We start from the raw sequence: 22,467 nt of genomic DNA, 5'->3' as shown, positions 1-22,467 counted from the left end.
TTGATAGTTTAGGAAAGATTCTTATATTTACATTTAGCAGAACAGTAGGGCAATACTTGGTACAAATGTGGGGGGGGGGGGGGGGTTCCTCAATTTGGGAATGGCCATAATATGTGAGCAATGCAAACTAGTAATGCAACTTGGCACTCAAAAGAATTTGTGATTGCAAGTGACTTTATTAGTAAGGCAATTCAACACAGAATAAACACATGGCTTTTCAGTACAGAATATGGACCTTTTTCAGATATGGAATGCAAAAATGAGTCTAAGAGTCCGAGACTAAGAGTCCGAGATAGATTAGATAGATAGATCTCATTTTTCTGTACCAGACTTTGGTATTGAGTGATTTGTCCAGTCACTTGAAGTGATATTTGCTTCAGTCTTTGACACCTTTCTTGCGCAGTAGATTACAGCTGCTCATTCTACATGAACAGTTATACAGTATAAGCTGTTTGGTTGGCGGCCACTATAGAGCAATGAGGAAGAAATGACAAGGCCTGCTGGCAATAGCTGTCTGCCTGTTCATGTCATAGTCATAGAGCAGTATAAATCACAGTAACTGAATAGTACAGTAATGCTTCAAGACACAGGGAGATTCCAGTATAGAGAAGACACACAGCCACATTCAATTACAGTTAATAGGATAACGAATTCTCTATCTTATATTTGATTTTTCACTAGGAAAAATCAACATACCAATTACATCAGATAGTCTGAGATAAAACATAACATTTTATAGTGTAATGAACAAAACTTTAAATATAGTCAATATTATTAACACTAACCTACAAGCGGTATGTAGAGAAACTGGTTTCATTTTAGGGGAATTTCTCCTATTTCTTTTTAGCTTCATGATGTAACTCTATAGAACAGAAACCATTTATTATTATTTTATTTAAATATTGTAGCTATATGTCTGGAAAATGAAAAAAAAAAAAAAAAAAAACACCTGGAAAACGTAAAGCAGTTGAGTTGAGATGCTAAACTATGCTTGCCCATAAACTTCTATTATGCTGGATCAAAACGGAATGCCTCTTAAAGGCTTCCGTTTTGCATTCCGTCTGAGAATTCCATTATAAACTGAACCTATGATGGAATACCCTCACGCAAATGCGAACCCGGCTATACTGAGTCAAAAAAAGCAGTAGGACTGGTTCCACAATGTCCTGGTTATACTGAAAGTTGGTCAGTGTTCCTATTTATGGCCACATCAGAATTTGCGGGAGGGCTGGAGAGCACCTACTGTATTGCCATCATGCATAGTGCAGAGATGGTCCTACCCCAGGTGTCATGGTGTGGGTCACCATTAGCTACCATGGCCTTTTTTGTCTGGTTTTCGTGGAGGGAACATTGACCAGCTTTCTGTATGTTCAGGACATCATGGAAGCAGTCCTAATGCCTTTTTTTTTTACTCAGGAGACGTGGTGTTCCAACAATACTGCCCACGCTACACAACAAGCTCTTCAGGGTATCCAGCAGCTCCCCTGGCCAGCTCAATGGCCACATCTTTCTGTGGAATATGTTAGCGCTATATAAAGATTATTATTATTATTATTATTATTATTATCTCTTCCCTATCAAGAATGTCTGGAACTAAATGGGGAGATGGTTCTTCCATGCACAGCAGCCAACAGCCATATTGCTTGAACTATGGGTCCAAGTTGAAAGAGCTTGGAATAACCACAGGAGGATATCCAGCATCTGTATGACCATTACCAGAGGGGCAGCCTGTATCGCAGCAGGGGGATAAGCCACCCACTATTAATGTGACCCTGCCTCATCATATACAGTGGGGGAAATAATTATTTGACCCCTCACTGATTTTGTAAGTTTGTCCAATGACAAAGAAATGAAAAGTCTCAGAACAGTATCATTTCAATGGTAGGTTTATTGTAACAGTGGCAGATAGCACATCAAAAGGAAAATCGAAAAAATAACTTTAAATAAAAGATAGCAACTGATTTGCATTTCATTGAGTGAAATAAGTATTTGAACCCTCTAACAAAAAAAGACTTAATACTTGGTGGAAAAACCCTTGTTTGCAAGCACAGAGGTCAAACGTTTCTTGTAATTGATGACCAAGTTTGCGCACATTTTAGGAGGAATGTTGGTCCACTCCTCTTTGCAGATCATCTCTAAATCCCTAAGGTTTCGAGGCTGTCTCTGTGCAACTCTGAGCTTGAGCTCCCTCCATAGGTTTTCGATTGGATTAAGGTCCGGAGACTGACTAGGCCACTCCATGACCTTAATGTGCTTCTTCTTGAGCCACTCCTTTGTTGCCTTTGCTGTATGTTTTGGGTCATTGTCGTGCTGGAACACCCATCCACGACCCATTTTCAGTTTCCTGGCAGAGGGAAGGAGGTAGTCGCTCAGGATTTCACGATACATGGCTCCGTCCATTTTCCCGTTTATGCGAATAAGTTGTCCTGTGCCCTTAGCAGAAAAACACCCCCAAAGCAAAATGTTTCCACCCCCATGCTTGACGGTGGGGACGGTGTTTTGGGGGTCATAGGCAGCATTTTTCTTCCTCCAAACACAGCGAGTTGAGTTAATGCCAAAGAGCTCTATTTTGGTCTCATCAGACCACAGCACCTTCTCCCAGTCACTCTCTGAATCATTCAGGTGTTCATTGGCAAACTTCAGACGGGCCTGCACATGTGCCTTCCTGAGCAGGGGGACCTTGCGAGCCCTGCAGGATTTTAATCCATTGCGGTGTAATGTGTTTCCAATGGTTTTCTTGGTGACTGTGGTCCCTGCTAATTTGAGGTCATTAACTAACTCCTCCCGTGTAGTTCTAGGATGCTTTTTCACCTTTCTCAGAACCATTGACACCCCACGAGGTGAGATCTTGCGTGGAGCCCCAGAGCGAGGTCGATTGATGGTCATTTTGTGCTCCTTCCATTTTCGAACAATCGCACCAACAGTTGTCACCTTCTCTCCCAGCTTCTTGCTAATGGTTTTGTAGCCCATTCCAGCCTTGTGCAGGTCTACAATTTTGTCTCTGACATCCTTGGACAGCTCTTTGGTCTTTCCCATGTTGGAGAGTTTGGAGTCTGCTTGATTGATTGATTCTGTGGACAGGTGTCTTTTATACAGGTGACTAGTTAAGACAGGTGTCCTTAATGAGGGTGACTAATTGAGTAGAAGTGTCTAACCACTCTGTGGGAGCCAGAACTCTTAATGGTTGGTAGGGGTTCAAATACTTATTTCACTCAATGAAATGCAAATCAGTTGCTATCTTTTATTTAAAGTTTTTTTTTCGATTTTCCTTTTGATGTGCTATCTGCCACTGTTACAATAAACCTACCATTGAAATGATACTGTTCTGAGACTTTTCATTTCTTTGTCATTGGACAAACTTACAAAATCAGTGAGGGGTCAAATAATTATTTCCCCCACTTGTACGCTGCTGCAGAGCAATAAAAGGAGGAACCACCTTGGTTGTGTGATTATTGACCAAACACATCTAGAAGTTTATACTTTGTCAATCTCAGCTCAATTGTATTAAAGGGGTTATCCCATGACTAATGTAAAAAATGAAAATCATACAACACATAGGACATGACAACCTCTTTGTAACAAAGCTAGAACCAGCCCTGTACCTCACATGGATCCAGAGATCTCCCCATTCATTGCTCTGCTAGATTTATATCAAGCAGAAAGCTCAAGGGGAGTGTCTTTTCTGCTGCAGCTAAGGGGGGCGTGTCTCAGCTCTCCCTATCACAGATCAGGAGGCAGGTGAAGGATGAAATCGAGCATGTGCGGCCATCTCAGTAAGCAGGTCAAGAGAAATAGGAAACAAAACAAACAACAGGTGGCGCTATACAGATACATTTTATTGAATAATTTAGTAGCTATGCTCAATTTTTAATTACATGCAATTACAAAAGTATTCATGTCACGGCCATGGCTATGACCGTGACTCCTGAACCGCATGCGGTTGTCAGCGGTTCTCTTTGGTGTTCAATCACAGGTGAGGGCTGTGGTATTTGCCCCACCTGTGGTTGCCGCTGGCAACAGTGTGTATGGGCAGCGTAGCAGTCGGAGCTGTGCCATTGCAGCTTGCTACGTTGTGCATGCGGTTTTGTGTGATGTGTGTATGTGTGCACTTGTTAGTTATTGTGTGCACTTTCCCTTTATGTATGTTTGTTTTCCCTTCTGTGTTACTGGAAGGGTTAACTTCCTTCCCAGTGTGTGTGTGATGTCACTGGGTGTGTCCAATCCTTGGGTGTGGCCACTTGGGCCTATAAAGACCCTCTCTCTTGCAGAGCTCAGTAGGTTGCTTCAGCATGCTTGCTGATAGCAGCCTCCTGTGTTTGTCATCCGCCAGTGAGAGCCACCACTGTGGTCATAGTTTAAGTTTGAGTTTGAGTTTACAGTTCATAGTTTGAGATTTAAGTTTAAGTTTATGTTTATGCCTTCTTGAATGTCATGTTGTATGTGATGTTCTGTTGGGACCTTCCTTGTCACTTTTGTGCAGTTTACGGTTCTGGATTCCTGTTGCTCAGGGATCCAGTCAGCAAGGCTGTGGCAGGTTGGAGGAACTTCTAGTTCGCCTGCCATACCCGTAAAACTGTTTGTGTTCCCCTTTTTCCCAACAGCTTGGCCAGTGAGACTCCTGCTCCTCCGCGTCTAGGAGGAGTAGGTCGTCTTACCCTGACTCCTAGCGCAGGGACCGGACGGAGGGTGAGTTAGGGATCTGAGGTTCCTGCGCATGGGTCCTCCTACCTTTAAGGTCGGCCCATGCAGTTAGGAGTTAGGGTCAGGGTAGGGACGCTGTTAGGAGGTGACCTGCTCCCTATCCTGTTCTCCTGGCCGAGTAGGCCTACAGCATCTGGCATTGCACGGCTGAGGATTTCCCCCATCCTCAGCCGTGACAATTCAGATCCAGGTGCTGGTATGAAAACTTTACAATATTTTTCGTGGGACAACCCCTTTAAGTTTTCCAGGTTTTTTTTTTTTTTTTAACTTTCTTAGGGGTGGTCATATTACGTACTTATGTATAGACAGTACAGCTTGTCTGTGCTTTATGGCAGCTTAAAAAATGTGATTTCTTGTAAATAAATAGTCAGTAGATTATAAAAATTGCAGGAAGTGATGGAGTACAGCCCCCCACCAAAAACTAAAGAGTGATGGGGAGATGCATACAGAGTCTAATGGTTGGATCTGATGTTAGAGACCATACAGTAGCTGAATTGCAGCTTTGTTTTACAGCTGTCAGTGGTTGCATGCTGACAAGCTCTTTTAAAGAGATATTATCCCCTCTCCATTCATTGCTCACCTGGTTGCAGCAAGCAGTACAGGGGTCAGGAGATCCCTGTTTTCCAAATGGGAGATAGGAAATCCCCTGCAAAAGAGAAGTTATGGTAGTTTGTCTTGTAAGGAAGCCTATTCCCATGAGCATGCATGTTTTCTTGTCAACCTCAATATACTCTCATCTATTTTTCCTATGTTGTACAGATAATGATGGTGGTACGGTATATAAATCATAATAAAATCACTTATTTTTCAAGGTTATTCCTTACAGAATTGAAGCTCAACTTTCTTTGAGCCAGGGTAAAAATGCATTATGCTGTCCTAACACTGTATCTAAATACCTTGGCCAAACTAGAGTGACTTGTTGGTTCCCTCTGTGGTACACAGGACTTGGTTCAAAATCCATGTGAGCACGTCCTACCAATGTCAGATTGGGGTTCCTGGGGCCCACCAGAGGAAATTATTTTCGAGGCCCAACCCCTATATCATCAATAAAGTTTAATAGTTTTTGGATCAAAGAAATAGACCTTAATGCTTAGTGACTGGCTCCAATGGCAACCACAATGTGTTTTTTCTCCTGGATCTTTGGGGCCCATTGTGGTATAAAAGCCTAGGCCCACCAGAATACCACTCTGGTGGTCTATTCCAACCCTGCGTGCTACCAAAAACCTGTAATTGTAGAGAATAAACAGTCTGCACATTTGTATCATAAAACCAGTTTTCTTATCTACCTTTGATGCCAAATGTATTTAGATTTGTATAAAATAATTCTGATATTTGCAAATTACGCATGTTCCATCCTTTTCCTGAGCCTTGTATTTACTTAGTGTTTACTGTGGTTGCAGGGCCAGCACTGGAAGATTATACACTCGTCTGCAACCCCCAAAAATATAGTTTCCAACAAAGTGCCAATGGGATTCAGCTAAATATCCAGATAACCTAAATGATGGAAAGAAAACCAGCTTGCACTGAGAGCCCGTCCTTGGGTTCTGAAAAAGAGCCTCTCACATGCAGAGCCCGGTCAGAATGCAAAAAAGATGGACAACTTCTACGGAACTGCAAACCTTCACTACGTCTTTCTGAAGAGCTTAACAAGGTGCACCCTAGTCCTGGAGAGAGGGCTGAGTCTGATCATACGTCCAATAAATATTTAGCAGTTCAAAGTCCTGATGCACCATGCAATGGAACCAGGAATGTAATAGATGATGGATCAGCCCCTACCCTCACTGTGATCCCTCAAGTGCAGCATCTGCAGACAAATCTAGGCGAGAGAGAGACTTGGAGCAAAAAAATTGACTTTCTCCTATCGGTTATTGGTTACGCAGTGGACCTGGGCAATGTATGGAGATTTCCTTATATCTGTTATCAGAATGGAGGAGGTCAGTATTCAAATTATTTTTCTCTGAAGTAGATACGTTGGTGTCAAAGAGGGTTAACAGTTCTGAATGGTACGCAAGACATTCCATGCTCCTGCGGCACAATGGTTGTAATCAACAGAATTATTTTTACCTAGATAAAATATTATGGGGGTTCCTTTGTAAATGATTTATAAAGCTTTCTCACAAGTTCCGTCACAATCTGTATCTTTATATTACCGATCATTAAGGGTTCCAGCACTTGGACCCTAAACAATCAGACACTTATCCAGCCCCAAACTTCAGGTTACACTGAGCCTGTTCGGACAATGCACACAATTTTCACTGTGTGTGTTGCAGGGGTGGGTGGCCCCAGAACTTCGAACAGGCTCAAATCATAGTGCCCACAGTGCTCAGTCTTAATGTCCTGATTAGAGATGAGCGAAGCGTCTTCGGATGCTACATCCGAAGTGGCTTAGCTAAGTAATGCGTTATAATACTGTAAGGAGACTCGTCTCCGTACAGTATCAGAATGTATGGGCTCCGATGAGCCAAAGTAAGTTATTCACGAAGTCGCACGAGACTTCTTTGAATAACTTTGGTAATTAATTATTACAGTGAAAAACCTTGGAACTGAACTCGGCTTCAGTTCCAAAGTACCACTCGAAACCAAAGCCAAGTTCGGTTCCAAGTTTTGAAGTGGTTTTTCACTGTAATAATCAATTACCGAAGTTATTCAACGAAGGCTTACACGACTTCGCGAATAACTTACTTTGGCTCATCAAAGCCTATACATAATAATACTGTACGGAGACGAATCTCTGTACAGTATTATAATGAATTTTTTTGCGAAGCGGCTTTGGATGTAGCATCCGAAGTCGCTTTGCTTATCTCTAGTCCTGATACTAGCTAGCGGAAGAGGAGCAATATGCTACAGATGACATCTACTTCATTATCTCTACTCGGTACTATCAGTGTGTTATCAGTGGTGTTACATAGGACTGCAGGTAACATTTATTTCTGTACTCAGAGAGACATCACTGTTTTCTATGGTGTTACATAGGACTGCAGGTAACATCTACTACATTATCTGCACTCAGAGAGTTATCACGGTGTTATCTGTGGTGTTACATAGGAATGCAGATAACATCTACTACATTATCTGCACTCAAAGAGTTATTACTGTGTTATCTGTGGTGTTACATAGGACTGCAGATAGCCTCTACTACATTATCTGCACTCAGAGTTATCACTGTGGTGTAACATAGGATTGCAGGTAACATCTATTACAGTACTTAGAGAGATATCACTGTGCTATCTGTGGTGTTACATAGAACTGCAGATAACATCTACTACATTATCTGCACTCAAAGTTATCACTGTGGTGTTACATAGGACTGCAGGTGGCATCTACTACATAATCTGTACTCAGAGAGTTATCATTGTGATATCAATGGTGTTACATAGGACTGCACGTGACATGTACTGCATTACCTGCGCAATACTTGGCTTGCCCTGGGAACTGGCAACCTACATGACACCACTGACAGGGAAGAAGAGGACAATACAGACTCCAGAAATCAATGGCAGAAATGGAGTACCAAGTCTGCTCCCTACCACTATACTAACTGTATTTAGAATGGGAATCAGTAAGGAGACACTGCCGTCCTATGACAGCAGCCCAGCCTCACGCCAGGAAGTAGGTGTAGTGCCCTTGGGTGGCCCAGCATACAAGAGGCAATTAGGATGCACTCCTGCTAGAGGGCCCGCTGCCAGGGGCCTGGGGCATGTGCACCATTTGCCCTATGGTTAAATCGGCCCTGTATTAGTAAGTCACCATGGCTTAAGTACAACCAGCCTTAAGAAATATCACAGACATATCTTTTTTTTTCACCTGGACATTGGAAATGCTGCCCCGTTTTTACAAAGTGCACCGGTATTTAGGGCCTGTAAGCAATTTTGTATTCCACTGAAGATTAATGTTTCGCCAGCAAGAATGCCCTAAATTTACTATTCAAGACCCTTTTCTTAGGTCCTTGCTACAAATTTTCTTATTCATTTCAAAAATACATTGTATTAAGAAAGCAGATTTATAGCAGTAGAATTAACATTACTTAATATATTGTCTATTATATTTGCAAACTGTGTAAAAGGTCAGTGAATCTGATCTTATCATTAAAACTTCAACTGGCTTAACACAAAATATTTCTCCAACATTGTAAACCCGTGAGATTTAATTGGAACACCAGACATTTCAATGGGAAAAAGACAGCTGCCGTGATCTTTTGTGTCCAGTCACATTCCTGCCATTTTCAAGGGCTTCAAGCCAGACATTTAACATAACATTCCTGACAAAATCATATTACAAAGAAATTAGATGAAGAAGAACAAGAGTTTTCCTCTACATATGTTTGGTCAAACAATAGAATATAATCTTTTTAATATTATTTTAAATTATAAGGGACTTTACAGAAAATTCATCCAGTGCATTCTCCAATTTTCCCTCATGAGATCCACCACAGAGAAAATAAGCTATGTTATTGAATAATGTTACCATAAAACTACCAAAATTGTATAAGATTCAGTGCACTAGTGAGGGAAACGGCAGGGAAGATGAAGATGGAGGATCACATGACCCTGGGTGGTGCCCTGACCAGTGAGCTTGCTTATATGTCTTGCAGTCACCCTCAAAGCCAGTTAGGAGGGATGATATTGATGATATTGGGCGCTATGTAAGGTATCAAACAGGCGCCTTTCTGAGCTTACTGATGTAATAGGACGTGTATTTCACAGACACAGCAATTAGACACACAAGACAGCCAGTTTAGGGTCTTACATGGACAGTGTTAGGGATTGGGAATATACTGTGCATTTGAAAAGTTTTCAGACTCTTTAACTTTTTTCACATTTTATATTGTTTCTAAAATAAAAGAAGAATTCAAGTTTTCCTCCATCAATCTGAACTCAGTACCCCATAATGAAAAAAATGAAGAAAAAAAATTTGGAAATTTGTTATAAAGGAAAAATTAACATTTTGCCTGGTCATAAGTATTTCAGACCCTTTGCTATGACACTGGAAATTTAGCTCAGGTGGTCTTTCATTTCTCTTGATCATCTTCGAGATGTTTCCACACCTTGATTGAAGTCATCTGTGGGAAATTCAATTGATTGAACATGATTTGAAAAGATACCACCCTGTCCATATAAGGTCTCACAGCTAACAATTGGCAGAGAAAAAAAACAAGCCATGAGAAAGAAAGAACTGCCTGTAGAGCACAGATCTGAAGAAGGGTACAAAAAGATTTCTGTTCCACTGAACATTCCCAAGAGCACAGTGGCCTCCATAATTCTTAAGTTGAAGAAGTTTGGAACAACACGGACTCTTACTAGAGCTGGCCTCCCAACAAACTAGGTAGTTGGAGGCAGAGCTGGTGCAAGGATTTTTGCCGCCCTAGGCAAAGATCCATTTTGTCCCCCCCTCATGTCACTCACTCACTGACAGACACACACACACACTGACAGACAGACATGCACTCAGACACTCACTGAATGACGTACACAGAAACTCACTGACAGACACACATACACTCACTGACAGACATACACTCACTGACAGACACACACTCAGACACTCACTGAATGATGTACACAGAAACTCACTGACAGACATATTCATTGACAGACAGACACACACTCATTCACTGACAGACAGACACACACTCACTCTCTGACAGACACTCACTGACAGACATACACCTACCCACTGAAACACACACACGGAAACTCACTGACAAACATACACATACTCACTGACAAACACACAGACACTTACTGACCGACAGACATCCACACTCACTGACATACACACACAGACACTCAATGACACACACACATACAGTTGCAAACAAAAGTATGTGAACCCTTTGGAATGATATGGATTTCTGCACAAATTGGTCATTTAATGTGATCTGATCTTCTTCTAAGTCACAACAATAGACAATCACAGTCTACTTAAAGGGAACCTGTCATGTGGATTTTTGATTATAATCTAACTAATTATATACAATCATTAACTACTAAAAAGTGCCTTAGATGTATTCACTTACTGGTGTGACAAATGGTTACCTCATAATATACACACAAAGATGCTGCATGCTAATGAGCTGATTTGAGTCCAGCGTGATATCATTGAGTCCAGCGTATATTTAATTCAGAGCTATAGCCACTCCCCTGCCCACCTGCTGCTGATTCATATGGAAACAAACTGTCATTCAGCAGCAGGTGGGCGGGGAGAGTCAGGAGCTCATGAATATTCAGGACTCCTCATTATCAGCTGGAGCTTTTCAATACAAGATAATGGAAGATTGACTGGGTCAATTAAAGAAAGTGACCCAGCATTGTGCTAAGAGAATCAGTCACTTATTTATGTTGCCCTTAGTTAGGACACCATAAAACTGGTGACAGGTTCCCTTTAAACTAATAACACACAAAGAATTAAATGTTACTATGTTTTTATTGAACACACCATGTAAACATTCACAGTGCAGGTGGAAAAAGTATGTGAACCCTTGGATTTAATAACTGGTTGAACCTCCTTTGGCAGCAATAACTTCAACTAAACGTTTCCTGTAGATCAGACGTGCACAACAGTCAGGAGTAATTCTTGACCATTCCTCTTTACAGAAGTGTTTCAGTTCAGCAATATTCTTGGGATGTCTGGTGTGAATTGCTTTCTTGAGGTCATTCCACAGCATCTCAATCGGGTTGAGGTCAGGACTCTGACTGGGCCACTCCAGAAGGTGTATTTTCTTGTGCTTAAGCCATTCTGTTGTTGATTTACTTCTATGTTTTGGTTCGTTGTCCTGTTGCAACACTCATCTTCTGTTGAGCTTCAGCTGGTGGACAGATGGCCTTAAGTTCTGCTGCAAAATGTCTTGATAAACTTGGGAATTCATTTTTCCTTCTATGATAGCAATCCATCCAGGCCCTGAAGCAGCAAAGCAGCCCCAAACCATGATGCCCGCACCACCATACTTCACAGTTGGGATGAGGTTTTGATGTTGGTGTGCTGTGCCTCTTTTTCTCCACACATAGTGTTGTGTGTTTCTTCCAAACAACTAAACTTTGGTTTCATCTGTCCACAGAATATTTTGCCAGTACTGCTGTGGAACATCCAGGTGCTCTTGTGCAAACTGTAAACGTGCAGCAATGTTTTTTTTGGACAGCAGTGGCTTCCTCTGTGGTATCCTCCAATGAAATCCTTTCTTGTTTAGTGTTTTACGTATCGTAGATTCGCTAACAGGGATATTAGTATATGCAAGAGACTTTTATAAGTCTTTAGCTGAAACTCTAGCATTCTTTTCACCGTATTGAGCAGTCTGCGCTGTGCTCTTGCAGTCATCTTTACAGGACGGCCACTCCTAGGGAGAGTAGCAGCAGTGCTGAACTTTCTCCATTTATAGACAATTTGTCTTACTGTTGACTGATGAACAGCAAGGTTTTGGAGATACTTTTATAACCATTTCCAGCTTTATGCGACTCAACAATTCTTAATCGTAGGTCTTCTGAGAGCTCTTTTGTGCGAGGCATCATTCACATCAGGCAATGCTTCTTGTGAAAAGCAAACCCAGAACTGGTGTGTGTTTTTTATAGGGCAGGGCAGCTGTAACTAACACCTCCAATCTCATCTCATTGATTGGACTCCAGTTGGCTGACACCTCACTCCAATTAGCTCTTGGAGATGTCATTAGTCTAGGGGTTCACATACTTTTTCCACCTGCACTGTGAATGATTAAATGATGTGTTCAATAAAAACATGGTAACATTTAATTCTTTGTGTGTTATTAGTTTAAGCAGGCTGTGATTGTCTATTGTTGTGACTTAGATGAAGATCATATCACATTTTATGGCCAATTTGTGCAGAAATCCATATCATTCCAAAGGGTTCACATACTTTTTCTTGCAACTGTACATTTACTGACAGAAAGACAGACATACATACACTCACTCACTGACATAAATACACAGGCAGACACTCACTCAGTCAAACACTTAAACACTCACCCCCCTGGGGTCCAGTGTGGTGCAGCTCCTCAGTCCTCCAGCGCGCCGTTTAGTATGCCGGGGCCAGAATGACATCATATTCCGGCATCACAGAGGGCGCACGAGGGAGGAGTGGGGAGCTGCTAGAACAGCCTCCCTTGCCGCCCGCCTCCTCTCCTCCGGTAATTTACTGGCAGAGCAGGCACCTGCCATCAGGGTAAGCAGATGCCTTCTCTGCCATATTTAAGAAGGACCTCCACCTCCTGGCCCCCCTGTAACGGCGCTGGGGGCGGCTCAAGAGCCGCTCGCCCTGTCGCCCAGGGCTGCCCCAGTCAGGGGGAGCCCACCAGGGCGCCCCCAGCAGGCCGGCGCCCTAGGCGAACGCCTAGTTCACCTATATGGTTGCGCCGGCCCTGATTGGGGGAAAAGGAGCTTGGTAAGAGAGGTGACCAAGAACCCAATGGTCACACTGGCTGAGCTCCAAAGATCCTGTTTGCAGATGGAAGAAACTTTGAAAAGGGCTTTATGGTTGAGTGATCAGAAAGAAGCCTCTCCTCAGTAAAATACATGTGAAAGCCACTTGGAGTTTGCAAAAAGTGCATAACAAAATAAAATTTAAGGGTCTGAAGACTTTCTGTATGCTTTGTATATTTAGTTAGGTAAATTAAATAACTTGATAGAAGGACAGGTTTTAGCACTAGGGATAGGATACGGTGGGTTAGATTATTGTGTGTTACAGAGCCTGAGAACATACATCTAGATTCTGCTGCAGTACACATCAGTTTTTAAAGAAATAGTTCTCTTTTATGTGCAGGAACCAGCTAACAAATAACAAAAAACCTAAGTTTACCGCCTCATAAAATTTTAACCCCTTCACACATAATCACGTACATGAAAGTCGTTGTGCTGAAGGTGTTTATGAAGTGAGCTCACATATAGAGCTAGCTCCAAACATGGCAGATGCCAGCTGTATAATATAGCAGGCACCTGGCCCCAATGACTGGGAATGGTGATGACACAGAACCCGGTTGTTTAACCCCTCAGATGATGCTGTCAATAGTGACCGTGACATCTGTGGGATTAGGCAGAGGGAAGGGGCCTTCTGAAGGTTACCAGGCCTTATGGTTAATTGTCTGTAAAGTCGTGCACAAGGCATGGCTCAGCAAGCGGTTTCTCAGATTTCCATACACCGGAATAGTATTCTATTGCGATCTATGGGACAAGCAATTAGAAGATTGCATGTTCAAGTCTCCTAAGAGGACTAAAAGTTACTATGCAAAAAAACAAAACAAAACAAAACATAAAGATATAAAAAATTCAAATCAACCCCTTTCCTAATTTTATATATCAATATAAATAATAAAAAATAAACATAATAGGTATTGCCACTTCTTAAAACGCCTGAACTACTAAAATATAAAAATATTTTTCTTGTGCAGTAATGGTAAAAGCCCACAATTCACCATTCGTCACCTTCTTCTCCCATGGATATGGAATAATAAGTGATCAAAAAGCTGTACATACACCAAAAATGGTGACAATAAAAACTGCAGTTTGTCGCTCAAAAAAAAAGCTCTCATATAGATCTGTAGACGAAAATATAAAAATGTTTATATTTTTTTAGTACAATAAGTAGTAAAACAAAATAGAAACTATATAGCGTATTTTTCGCCCCATAAGATGCACCGGTCCATAGGTTTTAGAGGAGGACAATAAGAAAAAAAAAAATTTCATTGCACCTCAGGTCAGACCACCAATCAGACCCCCAATGTTAATCAGACCTCAGCTGACAGCACCAATCAGACCCCCAATGTTAATAAGACCCCAATAAGACATCAGATCAGACCCCCAATCAGACGTCAGCTCAGACCCCAATGCAAATAACCCCCAATCAGACCTTAGATAAGAGCCCCATGCCTTTCATCAGCCTCCATGCCTCTCATCAGCCTGCATATCAGCCCCCATGCCTCTCATCACCCCCATATCAGCCCTTATGCCTCTCATCAGCCCCCATATCAGCCCCTATGCCTCTCATCAGCCCTCATTATCAGCCATTATGCCTCTCATCAGCCCCCATTATCAGCCATTATGTCTCTTATCATCCCCATTGCCTCAGATCAGCCCCAAGCAGCCTCATGTTTTATAAAATAAAAAAACACTTACCTCTCCTGCTCCTGGCCGCCACTGCTCCTCACCACCCGCGATCTTTTTCCTGCAGTCAGCTGTGCTGTGAATTGGCGCGCACAGCGTGAGGTCACAGAGTGCCCTCACGCTGTGCGCAGCCACTGCACAGCCGGCAGCAGAAGACCAGAAAGCGGGGAGTACAGAGCCTTCATTGCTTCCTGGTCCTCCGGTACTAATGAGCGCTTCCATAATGGTAGCGCTCATTAGTATTCGCCCCATAAGACGCAGGGGCATTCACCCCCCCCCCCCCCCCCACACACTTTTGGGGGGGGGAATTGCGTCTTATGGGGCGAAAAATACGGTATATTTGGTTTCACCTTTATTGTATTGACCCACAGAATAAGGATGTCATGTCATGTTTAGCACACAGTGGACGCCATAATATCAAAGCCCAAAAAACCTTGGCTGAATTGTGTTTTTTTCAGTTTCACCCCACAAAGAGTATTTTTCCTGTTTTACAATACAAGGTATGGTAAATTAAAATGTGCCATTAAAAAATACAACTTGTCCTGCAAAAAATAAGCTCTCATACCGCTATGTGAATGGAAAGTTTAAAAAGTTATGGCTCTTTGAATATGGGAGGATTTTTTTTTTCAAAATATAGCAAAAATTCCAGCGGACGTTCTTTTTCTTCAAAAAAATCTCTTTCTTTATTACATCAATGCAGATACATATTAAGAACGCATATCGGCCAATCCAGCCTTCATCAGATCATTACAAACAAAGTAATGTGTAGCCTTAAAAACCTGTTTAAAATTTTCTACAGTTATTATGTATACAATACAATACAGCGTGACCAGCAGTGTATGTTCTGACTCCAAACATGGTGCAATTGCAGCATATTTTAATAAGCATATTTTCCAGTATATTTTGGCCACAAAGGTTGTTCAATTGCGTCTTTTTTTTCCCCAAAAACATGCTGCAAATTTTTTTATACTACCATATGTGTATAAACACCTAAACAACTTATCATTTTTTGGATCGTTTTCTAATTTAAAAAAGCATAACAAATCCAACAGTGTAGTGCCAACTAGAGCACTAATTTGGGTCAAATTTTTTCATACTCAAATTGAATCTTCCGACCAATTCATTAGAGTGAGACCCAAAATGAATTTCAACAAATTAAATCATCTCTGGTCTTGATCTGTAAAGCAACCAAAACTGTTCTCAATTTGTTGTGAAGGGATCTTTGAGACAAAGCATTAGAAGAGTTGAGGCCCAACCGTAAGACCCCATTAAAGAGTTGTCTCAGTGTTTTGGGTTTTCTTTAAGAGGAGCAGCAAGTATTCTAAAATATCCAAAAAAAAACACTACTCATCTTCTCAACCCCTAGCCAGTCCAGTGCAGATGCTCTGACAGTTCCCCATCGATCTTCACCACTTGGTCATATCGTTAAGGGGCCCCGCCAGAGCATCTCTACAGGATTGGTGGGGAATTGAAGAGGTGTTTTTTTATTTTTTATTTATTCTTATTAATTTTTCAAGGAGTCAGAACAATCCCTTAAAGAATTTTACCATGAATTCACTCACTCACTTTTTCATGAAATTCATAATGAAAGGGCTTTAGATATCGATGATATTCAAGTAAATAAAAGCTGAGATGCAGTACCCTGGAAGGACCACCACTTAGTTCTGCTTCTGGCTCCATCCACTGTTATTTTCCTGCTGCTGTCAGCTTTTTTTTGTTTGATCTGCTACAGAATTTGCTACAGAGGCCCCTAACAGAGCCTCCAACGCAGAGTGTGAACTCTCCCTTAGGTGGGGATTTTGAGTGTTGGAGCCTCATCTATTTCATATTGATGATCTATCCAGAGAATACGTCATCAATATGTAAAGGGTGAAAAATACCTTTAAAGGGAGTCTGTCACCACATTTGGGCATATTAGACTGATCAAATAGTGTTATATGTGCCACCCAGAACTTAAAAACGGTCCCTTTGATGTATGTAACGGAGTTTTTTTTAGCCGAAAATGAACTTTAAAGATTATGTAAATGAGCCCTCTCAAGTGCCCAGGGCAGCGTCTCAATCCTCCGAGCCCCAGGCAGCACCTCCTCAACGGCTCATAACCCCGCCCTCCGTGTGCCTCTGCCCGCATGTTTACTCTCCTCCTCTCTCCTTTTCCACTGCAGCTGCGCGGTCAAATTTGTAGCGGGCGCATGCGCAATGCGATGCCCGCTCCTGGCAGGGCATCGCAATACCTACTGCGCATGCGCCCGCTATGAATTTGACCGCGCAGCTGCAGTGGAAAAGGACAGAGGAGGGGAGTAAACGGGCGGGCAGAGGCACACGGGATTGACAAACAGGTTAATAATGAAATATTGAAATATACTTAATAATGAAATATTACAAAGCTGCATATTAAAGGACATCATGATGTATGAGATAGGGTTGTATGACTCTGGACACCCCTTTAAGCCAAGCACTGGTGGGTGTCTCTTTTTAAGCCAAGCACTGGTGGGTGTCTGAGAGCCCTGCCAGGCTCATTTATCCCACCACGCTTTGCCTTTCCGAGTTACTCTGGAGAAGCCAGACCTGACCTGTATCGCTGAATGATGGCACAGGTACAAGGACAGGTGAGCAGGTTTTTTTTTTGTGCTGGTGGTGGCCCTTTATTTTTGGGTGCAGTAGCTGTAGGGGTTTTCTGGGCATTTCAGGTTTGTTCCATTCAAGTGAGTCTGCAGTCCCTTCAAGCAGCTAGTCATTAAATGGGTTGTGTCACTTCAGCAAATAACTTTATCTACATAATAAATGCTAATACAAGGCACTTACTAATGTAATGTGATTGTCCATATTGCCTCCTATGCTGTCTGGATTCATTTTTCCATCACATTATTTACTGCTCGTTTCAATGGTTACAACTACCCTGTAAGGCTAGGGCTACACAACAACATGTGTCGTGCGATACATAAGAGAACATCTACACTGCAACATGTGTCACGTGACATTGATGTCGCACCAATGTCGCGCGACAATTTTTATAGTGATAGTCTATGGTGTCGCACTGCGACATGCTACGACTGCGATGTGACTTGGATGGATTTTTTGCTACTGTTTTGTTGCAGCATGTTGCATGTCGCAGTGCGACACCATAGACTATCATTATAAAAATTGTCGCGCGACACATGTCGTCGTGTAGCCTTAGCTTAATCCAGCAGCGTTGGTCGTGCAGCTCCCTGCTAAGCTGTGCGGCAGAGAGCGTGTCAAAATCCTATTCAGCCTGACACCCAGTTCACACCTGAGCGTTTTACAGCGCGTTCCTACGCGCTGTAAAACGCTCAACAAGGAGAAACCAATGCTTCCCTATGGGAATGGTTCTCACCTGGGCGTTTTACAGCACGTACGATCGCGCTGTAAAACGCCCGACGCTCAAACAAGTACTTGAGCGGTTTTTTGGGCGTTTGTCACGCGTTCCCGTACATAGACTTTCGGGAACGCGCGACAATGGGCGTTCGCTTGTCTCTGTATGCGCGCTTGTAAACGCCCGTATAATCACGCATACAGAGCGCTCCTTTCAGAACGCTCAGGTGTGAACCCGGGGGTAATAGAATCTCTATTAGGGTGATTGGGACAAGGAATCAAAAGATCCCAGGTTCTAGCCCCCTAAAGGGGATAAAAATAATTATTATACAAATAAATAAAAAAAAGTTTAAAATCACCCCTTTTCCCAATTTTACATATAAAAATATATAAACAATAAAAAAAAAAACTAAAAACATATCAGGTGTCGCCACATCTGAAAATGTCTGAACAATCAAAATGTTTTTAAAAATTTTGTGTGCAGTGAACGCCGTAACAGAAAAACATGGAAAACACACGAGTCAGTTTTTTTGTTTTTTTATAATTTTTAATAACAGTGATCAAAAAGTCATATGTACAACAAAAATGGTACAAAAAAACTCCAGTTTGTCCCGCAAAAAAAACACCCCTCATACAGATCTGTGGACTGAAATATAAAAAAAGTTATGACTGGCAGAAAATAGTGATGCAAAGAAAATTTTGATTTTTTAAAAGGTTTTTATTTTTTGAAAGTAGTAAAGCAAAAAAAAAAAACTATACAAGTTTGATATCGCTGTATAATAATAATAACGTCATGTCATTTTGAGTGCACAGTGAACGCTAAAGTCAAAACCCTAAAAACCTTGGAAGAAGTGTGTTTTTTTTTATTTAACCCCACAAATAATTTTTTTCTTCATTTTCCAATAACAGACATGGTAATGATGCCCTTAAAAAATACAAGTTATCCCACAAAAATAAGCCCTCATATGAATGGAAAATTAAAAAAGTTATGGCAATATATAATATGTTGGGAATATTGTAATAGGTTTTATCTGTTACTCCAGAGATAATTTTCTGAAGTGTGCTACAGTACACAACAATTACCTCACATGCACGTATTAGTCTGTCAAGTGAGGAACCTATTAAAAACTTGGATCCCCTCACTGGCTGTGACACCACTGCGAGTACTAATTCTGTGTTGCGAGATCACTATTGTTATTATCGCTGTAGAGAAATATCGATGTGTATTGGACATCACTGTATTTATTATCTCTGCTCTGTGACTTCTCCGTTTAGTATCCCTGTGTTATGATATTACAGGGTGCATTGTCCAAGTTCTGTGACACAACTGTAAAAATGATTCCCATGTAGTGACATCACTGTGTGCATTTTCAGGTTGAGGTGGAAAGGTTCTTCTGCTATATAAGACCAAACGCTTACCATGCATTACATGTAGAGTTAGGCCCCTTTCACACAGGCGAGATTTCCGCGCGGGTGCGATGCGTGAGGTGAACGCATTGCACCCGCACTGAATCCGGACCCATTCATTTCTATGGGGCTGTGCACATGAGCGGTGATTTTCACGCATCACTTGTGCGTTGCGTGAAAAATCGCAGCATGCTCCTCTTTGTGTGTTTTTCACGTAACGCAGGCCCCATAGAAATGAATGGGGTTGCGTGAAAATCGCAAGCAAGTACGGATGCGGTGCGATTTTCACGCACGGTTGCTAGGTGACAATCGGGATGGGGACCCGATCATTATTATTTTCCCTTATAACATGGTTATAAGGGAAAATAGCATTCTGAATACAGAATGCTAAGTAAGATAGGGCTGGAGGGGTTAAAATAAATAAATAAAAATAATTTAGCTCACCTTAATCCACTGTCACGGCTGAGGATGGGGGAAACCCTCAGCCGTGTGCCGAAGGAAGATGGTCGCTGCTTGACCAGGACAAACAGGATTAGGGAGCAGGTCACCTCCTACAGCGTCCCTAACCTGACCCTAACTCCTACCTGCATGGGCCGACCTTGAAGGTAGGAGGACCCATGCGCAGGAACCTCGGAGCCCTAACTTACCCTCCGACCGGTCCCTGGGCTAGGAGTCAGAGTAAGACATCCTGTTCCTTCTGGATACGGAGGAACAGGAGTCTCACTGGCCAAGCTGCAAGCAAGGGGAAACAAATGCAACCTATGGCAATGGCAGGTACTTGCCACAAACATAGCAGAGACCTACCACAGACAACCAAGCCTGGAACCCATGTGGATGTACTGCCCACAGACAGCAGGACTCAGCACACAAACACACAACACACGGGAACCCAGGACCACAGGTGCAATAAAGAAACATAAAACCAAACACATCTTCCAGACACCAAAGGACATATATATAGCTTATGACCAGAAGGTTGGCCCCCACTGGCAGTTGGTAAGTAACCAGGAGGATGTCTACAGCCAGCATGGCTGAAACACCCTCTCTGGCTACTGCCTACAACTGAGGCTTTATAGGGCCAAGAGGCCACACCCAACAATCAGACACACCCCGTGACTCACACACACTGAAAGGGAGTTAACCCTTCCAAAACCACAGAAGGGAAAACATAACATAAAGGGGAAGTGTCCAAACAACAAACACACTGTGACTGTTGCCGCAGGCAACGACATGGGTGGCAAGCGTGTCCGGGGAGTCAGCCCGAAGGCCGGGACACTGCCACCACATGTATATCATACCACCAAACGTTGCCACGGACCACCACAGTGCAGGGAAAATGTCAGTGCACACCAAACATAAACAAAGTGCACACAGACATACAAAAGTGCTTACAAACGCGCACACAACTCCGAGGGAACCGCACACATAGCTGTTGTCCGCGGCAACCGCACTTGAGGCTAACAACCTTATGCCTCAAGCTGCGGTTGACACTACAACCCAAAACCGCGGGCAACAGTATGCGGCTCCCAAGGAGTCACGGCCAAAGCCGTGGCGGTGACATCCACTTGTTCGCACAGCCGGCATCTCTTCTGTCTTCATCTGTGAGGAAAAGGACCTTTGATGACGTCACTACGCTCATCACATGATCCATCACCATGGTGATGGATCATGTGAATGACCATGTGATGAGCGTAGTGACGTCATCAAAGGTCCTTTTCCTCACAGATGAAGACAGAAGAGATGCCGGCTGCGCGAACAAGTGGATTAAGGTGAGTTAAATAATAATAATTATTTTTTTTAACCCCTCCAGCCCTATTGTACTATGCATTCTGTATTCAGAATGCTATTCATTTCCCTTATAACCATGTTATAAGGGAAAATAATACAATCTACACAACCTTGAACCCAAACCTGAACTTCTGTGAAGAAGTTCGGGTCTGGGTACCACGTTCAGTTTTTTATCACGCGCGTGCAAAACACATTGCACCCGCGCGATAAAAACTGAACAAAAAACTGACTGCAATTGCGTACCTACTCGCGCGGGTTTGCCACAATGCACCGGGACGCATCCGGACCTAATCCGGAGACGCTCGTGTAAAAGAGGCCTTAGGCAGTTTTTTTTTATCAAGCTGGGGATTTCATGTTACACCTTGCTACAAAGAGAATATACCGTAAGAGGATTCAAAAGACAATGCTTAAAAAGTCACCTGTCAGAACTAAAGAATGTACCCCAACCCTCTCAATCTTGGAACAAGAAGTCTTTTGTCAAAGGAGATGTCTGAGATTTTGATATTGTCTCAGGATAGGTCATCAATATCTGATCAGTTCTGACTCCTAGCACCCCAATCAGCTGTTTTCTAGGCCAGTGATGTCACAATTATCGGTCACATGGCCTAAGTGCAGCTAAGTCTTATTTAAATGAAGGGCTTGAGCTGCAATACCAAGCACAGCCATTATGCAATGTTAGGTGCTGTGCTCGGTGAGCTGTGAAGAGGTCATAGCGCTCACCTGTGAAATTGAAAAAAAAAAAAATGCAATTCTGCCAAGGTTTTTGGGGTTTTTAGCGGTCACTGTGTGCTAAAAATGATGCGATGTCCTTATTCTGCTGGTTTTTATTATGTTTTCCTACTTTAAAAAAATAAAAAACCTTAGAATTTTTTTTTTTTTAAATCTTTGCACTGCCATTTTCTGACACCTATCACTTTTTTTTATATTTATGTGAGGGCTTGTTCTTTGTGGGTTGAACTGTAGATGTTATTGGTACGTACGACTACTTGATCACTTTTTATTAAAAATTTTCGAGGAAACAAGGTTACCAAAAAATGATGAATCGTGGGTTTTAATTAGTTACGGCCTTTACTGCTCAGGAAAAATATTTTTCTATCTTAATAGTTTGGACTTTTTTTGGACATGGAGATACCTGTTA

General features: G+C 42.3%; 1 protein-coding gene across 1 annotated transcript in view; it reads left to right on the top strand.

The window, feature by feature from the left end:
- Nucleotides 1-22,467, top strand: part of SLC6A4 (solute carrier family 6 member 4) — a 113,697-nt gene that overhangs the window by 27,499 nt on the left and 63,731 nt on the right. The window contains exon 2 of the mRNA XM_040423394.1: nucleotides 6,102-6,635. Within this exon, the coding sequence (XP_040279328.1) occupies nucleotides 6,200-6,635 (436 nt within the window). The 5' untranslated portion in view covers nucleotides 6,102-6,199. The remainder of the gene's footprint in view (nucleotides 1-6,101; nucleotides 6,636-22,467) is intronic.

Source organism: Bufo bufo, chromosome 3 (genome assembly GCF_905171765.1).
Source record: "Bufo bufo chromosome 3, aBufBuf1.1, whole genome shotgun sequence".
Taxonomy (NCBI): domain Eukaryota; kingdom Metazoa; phylum Chordata; class Amphibia; order Anura; family Bufonidae; genus Bufo; species Bufo bufo.
The sequence above is the reverse complement of the archived record's forward strand: the minus strand, read 5'-3'. Positions and strand labels throughout refer to the sequence as shown.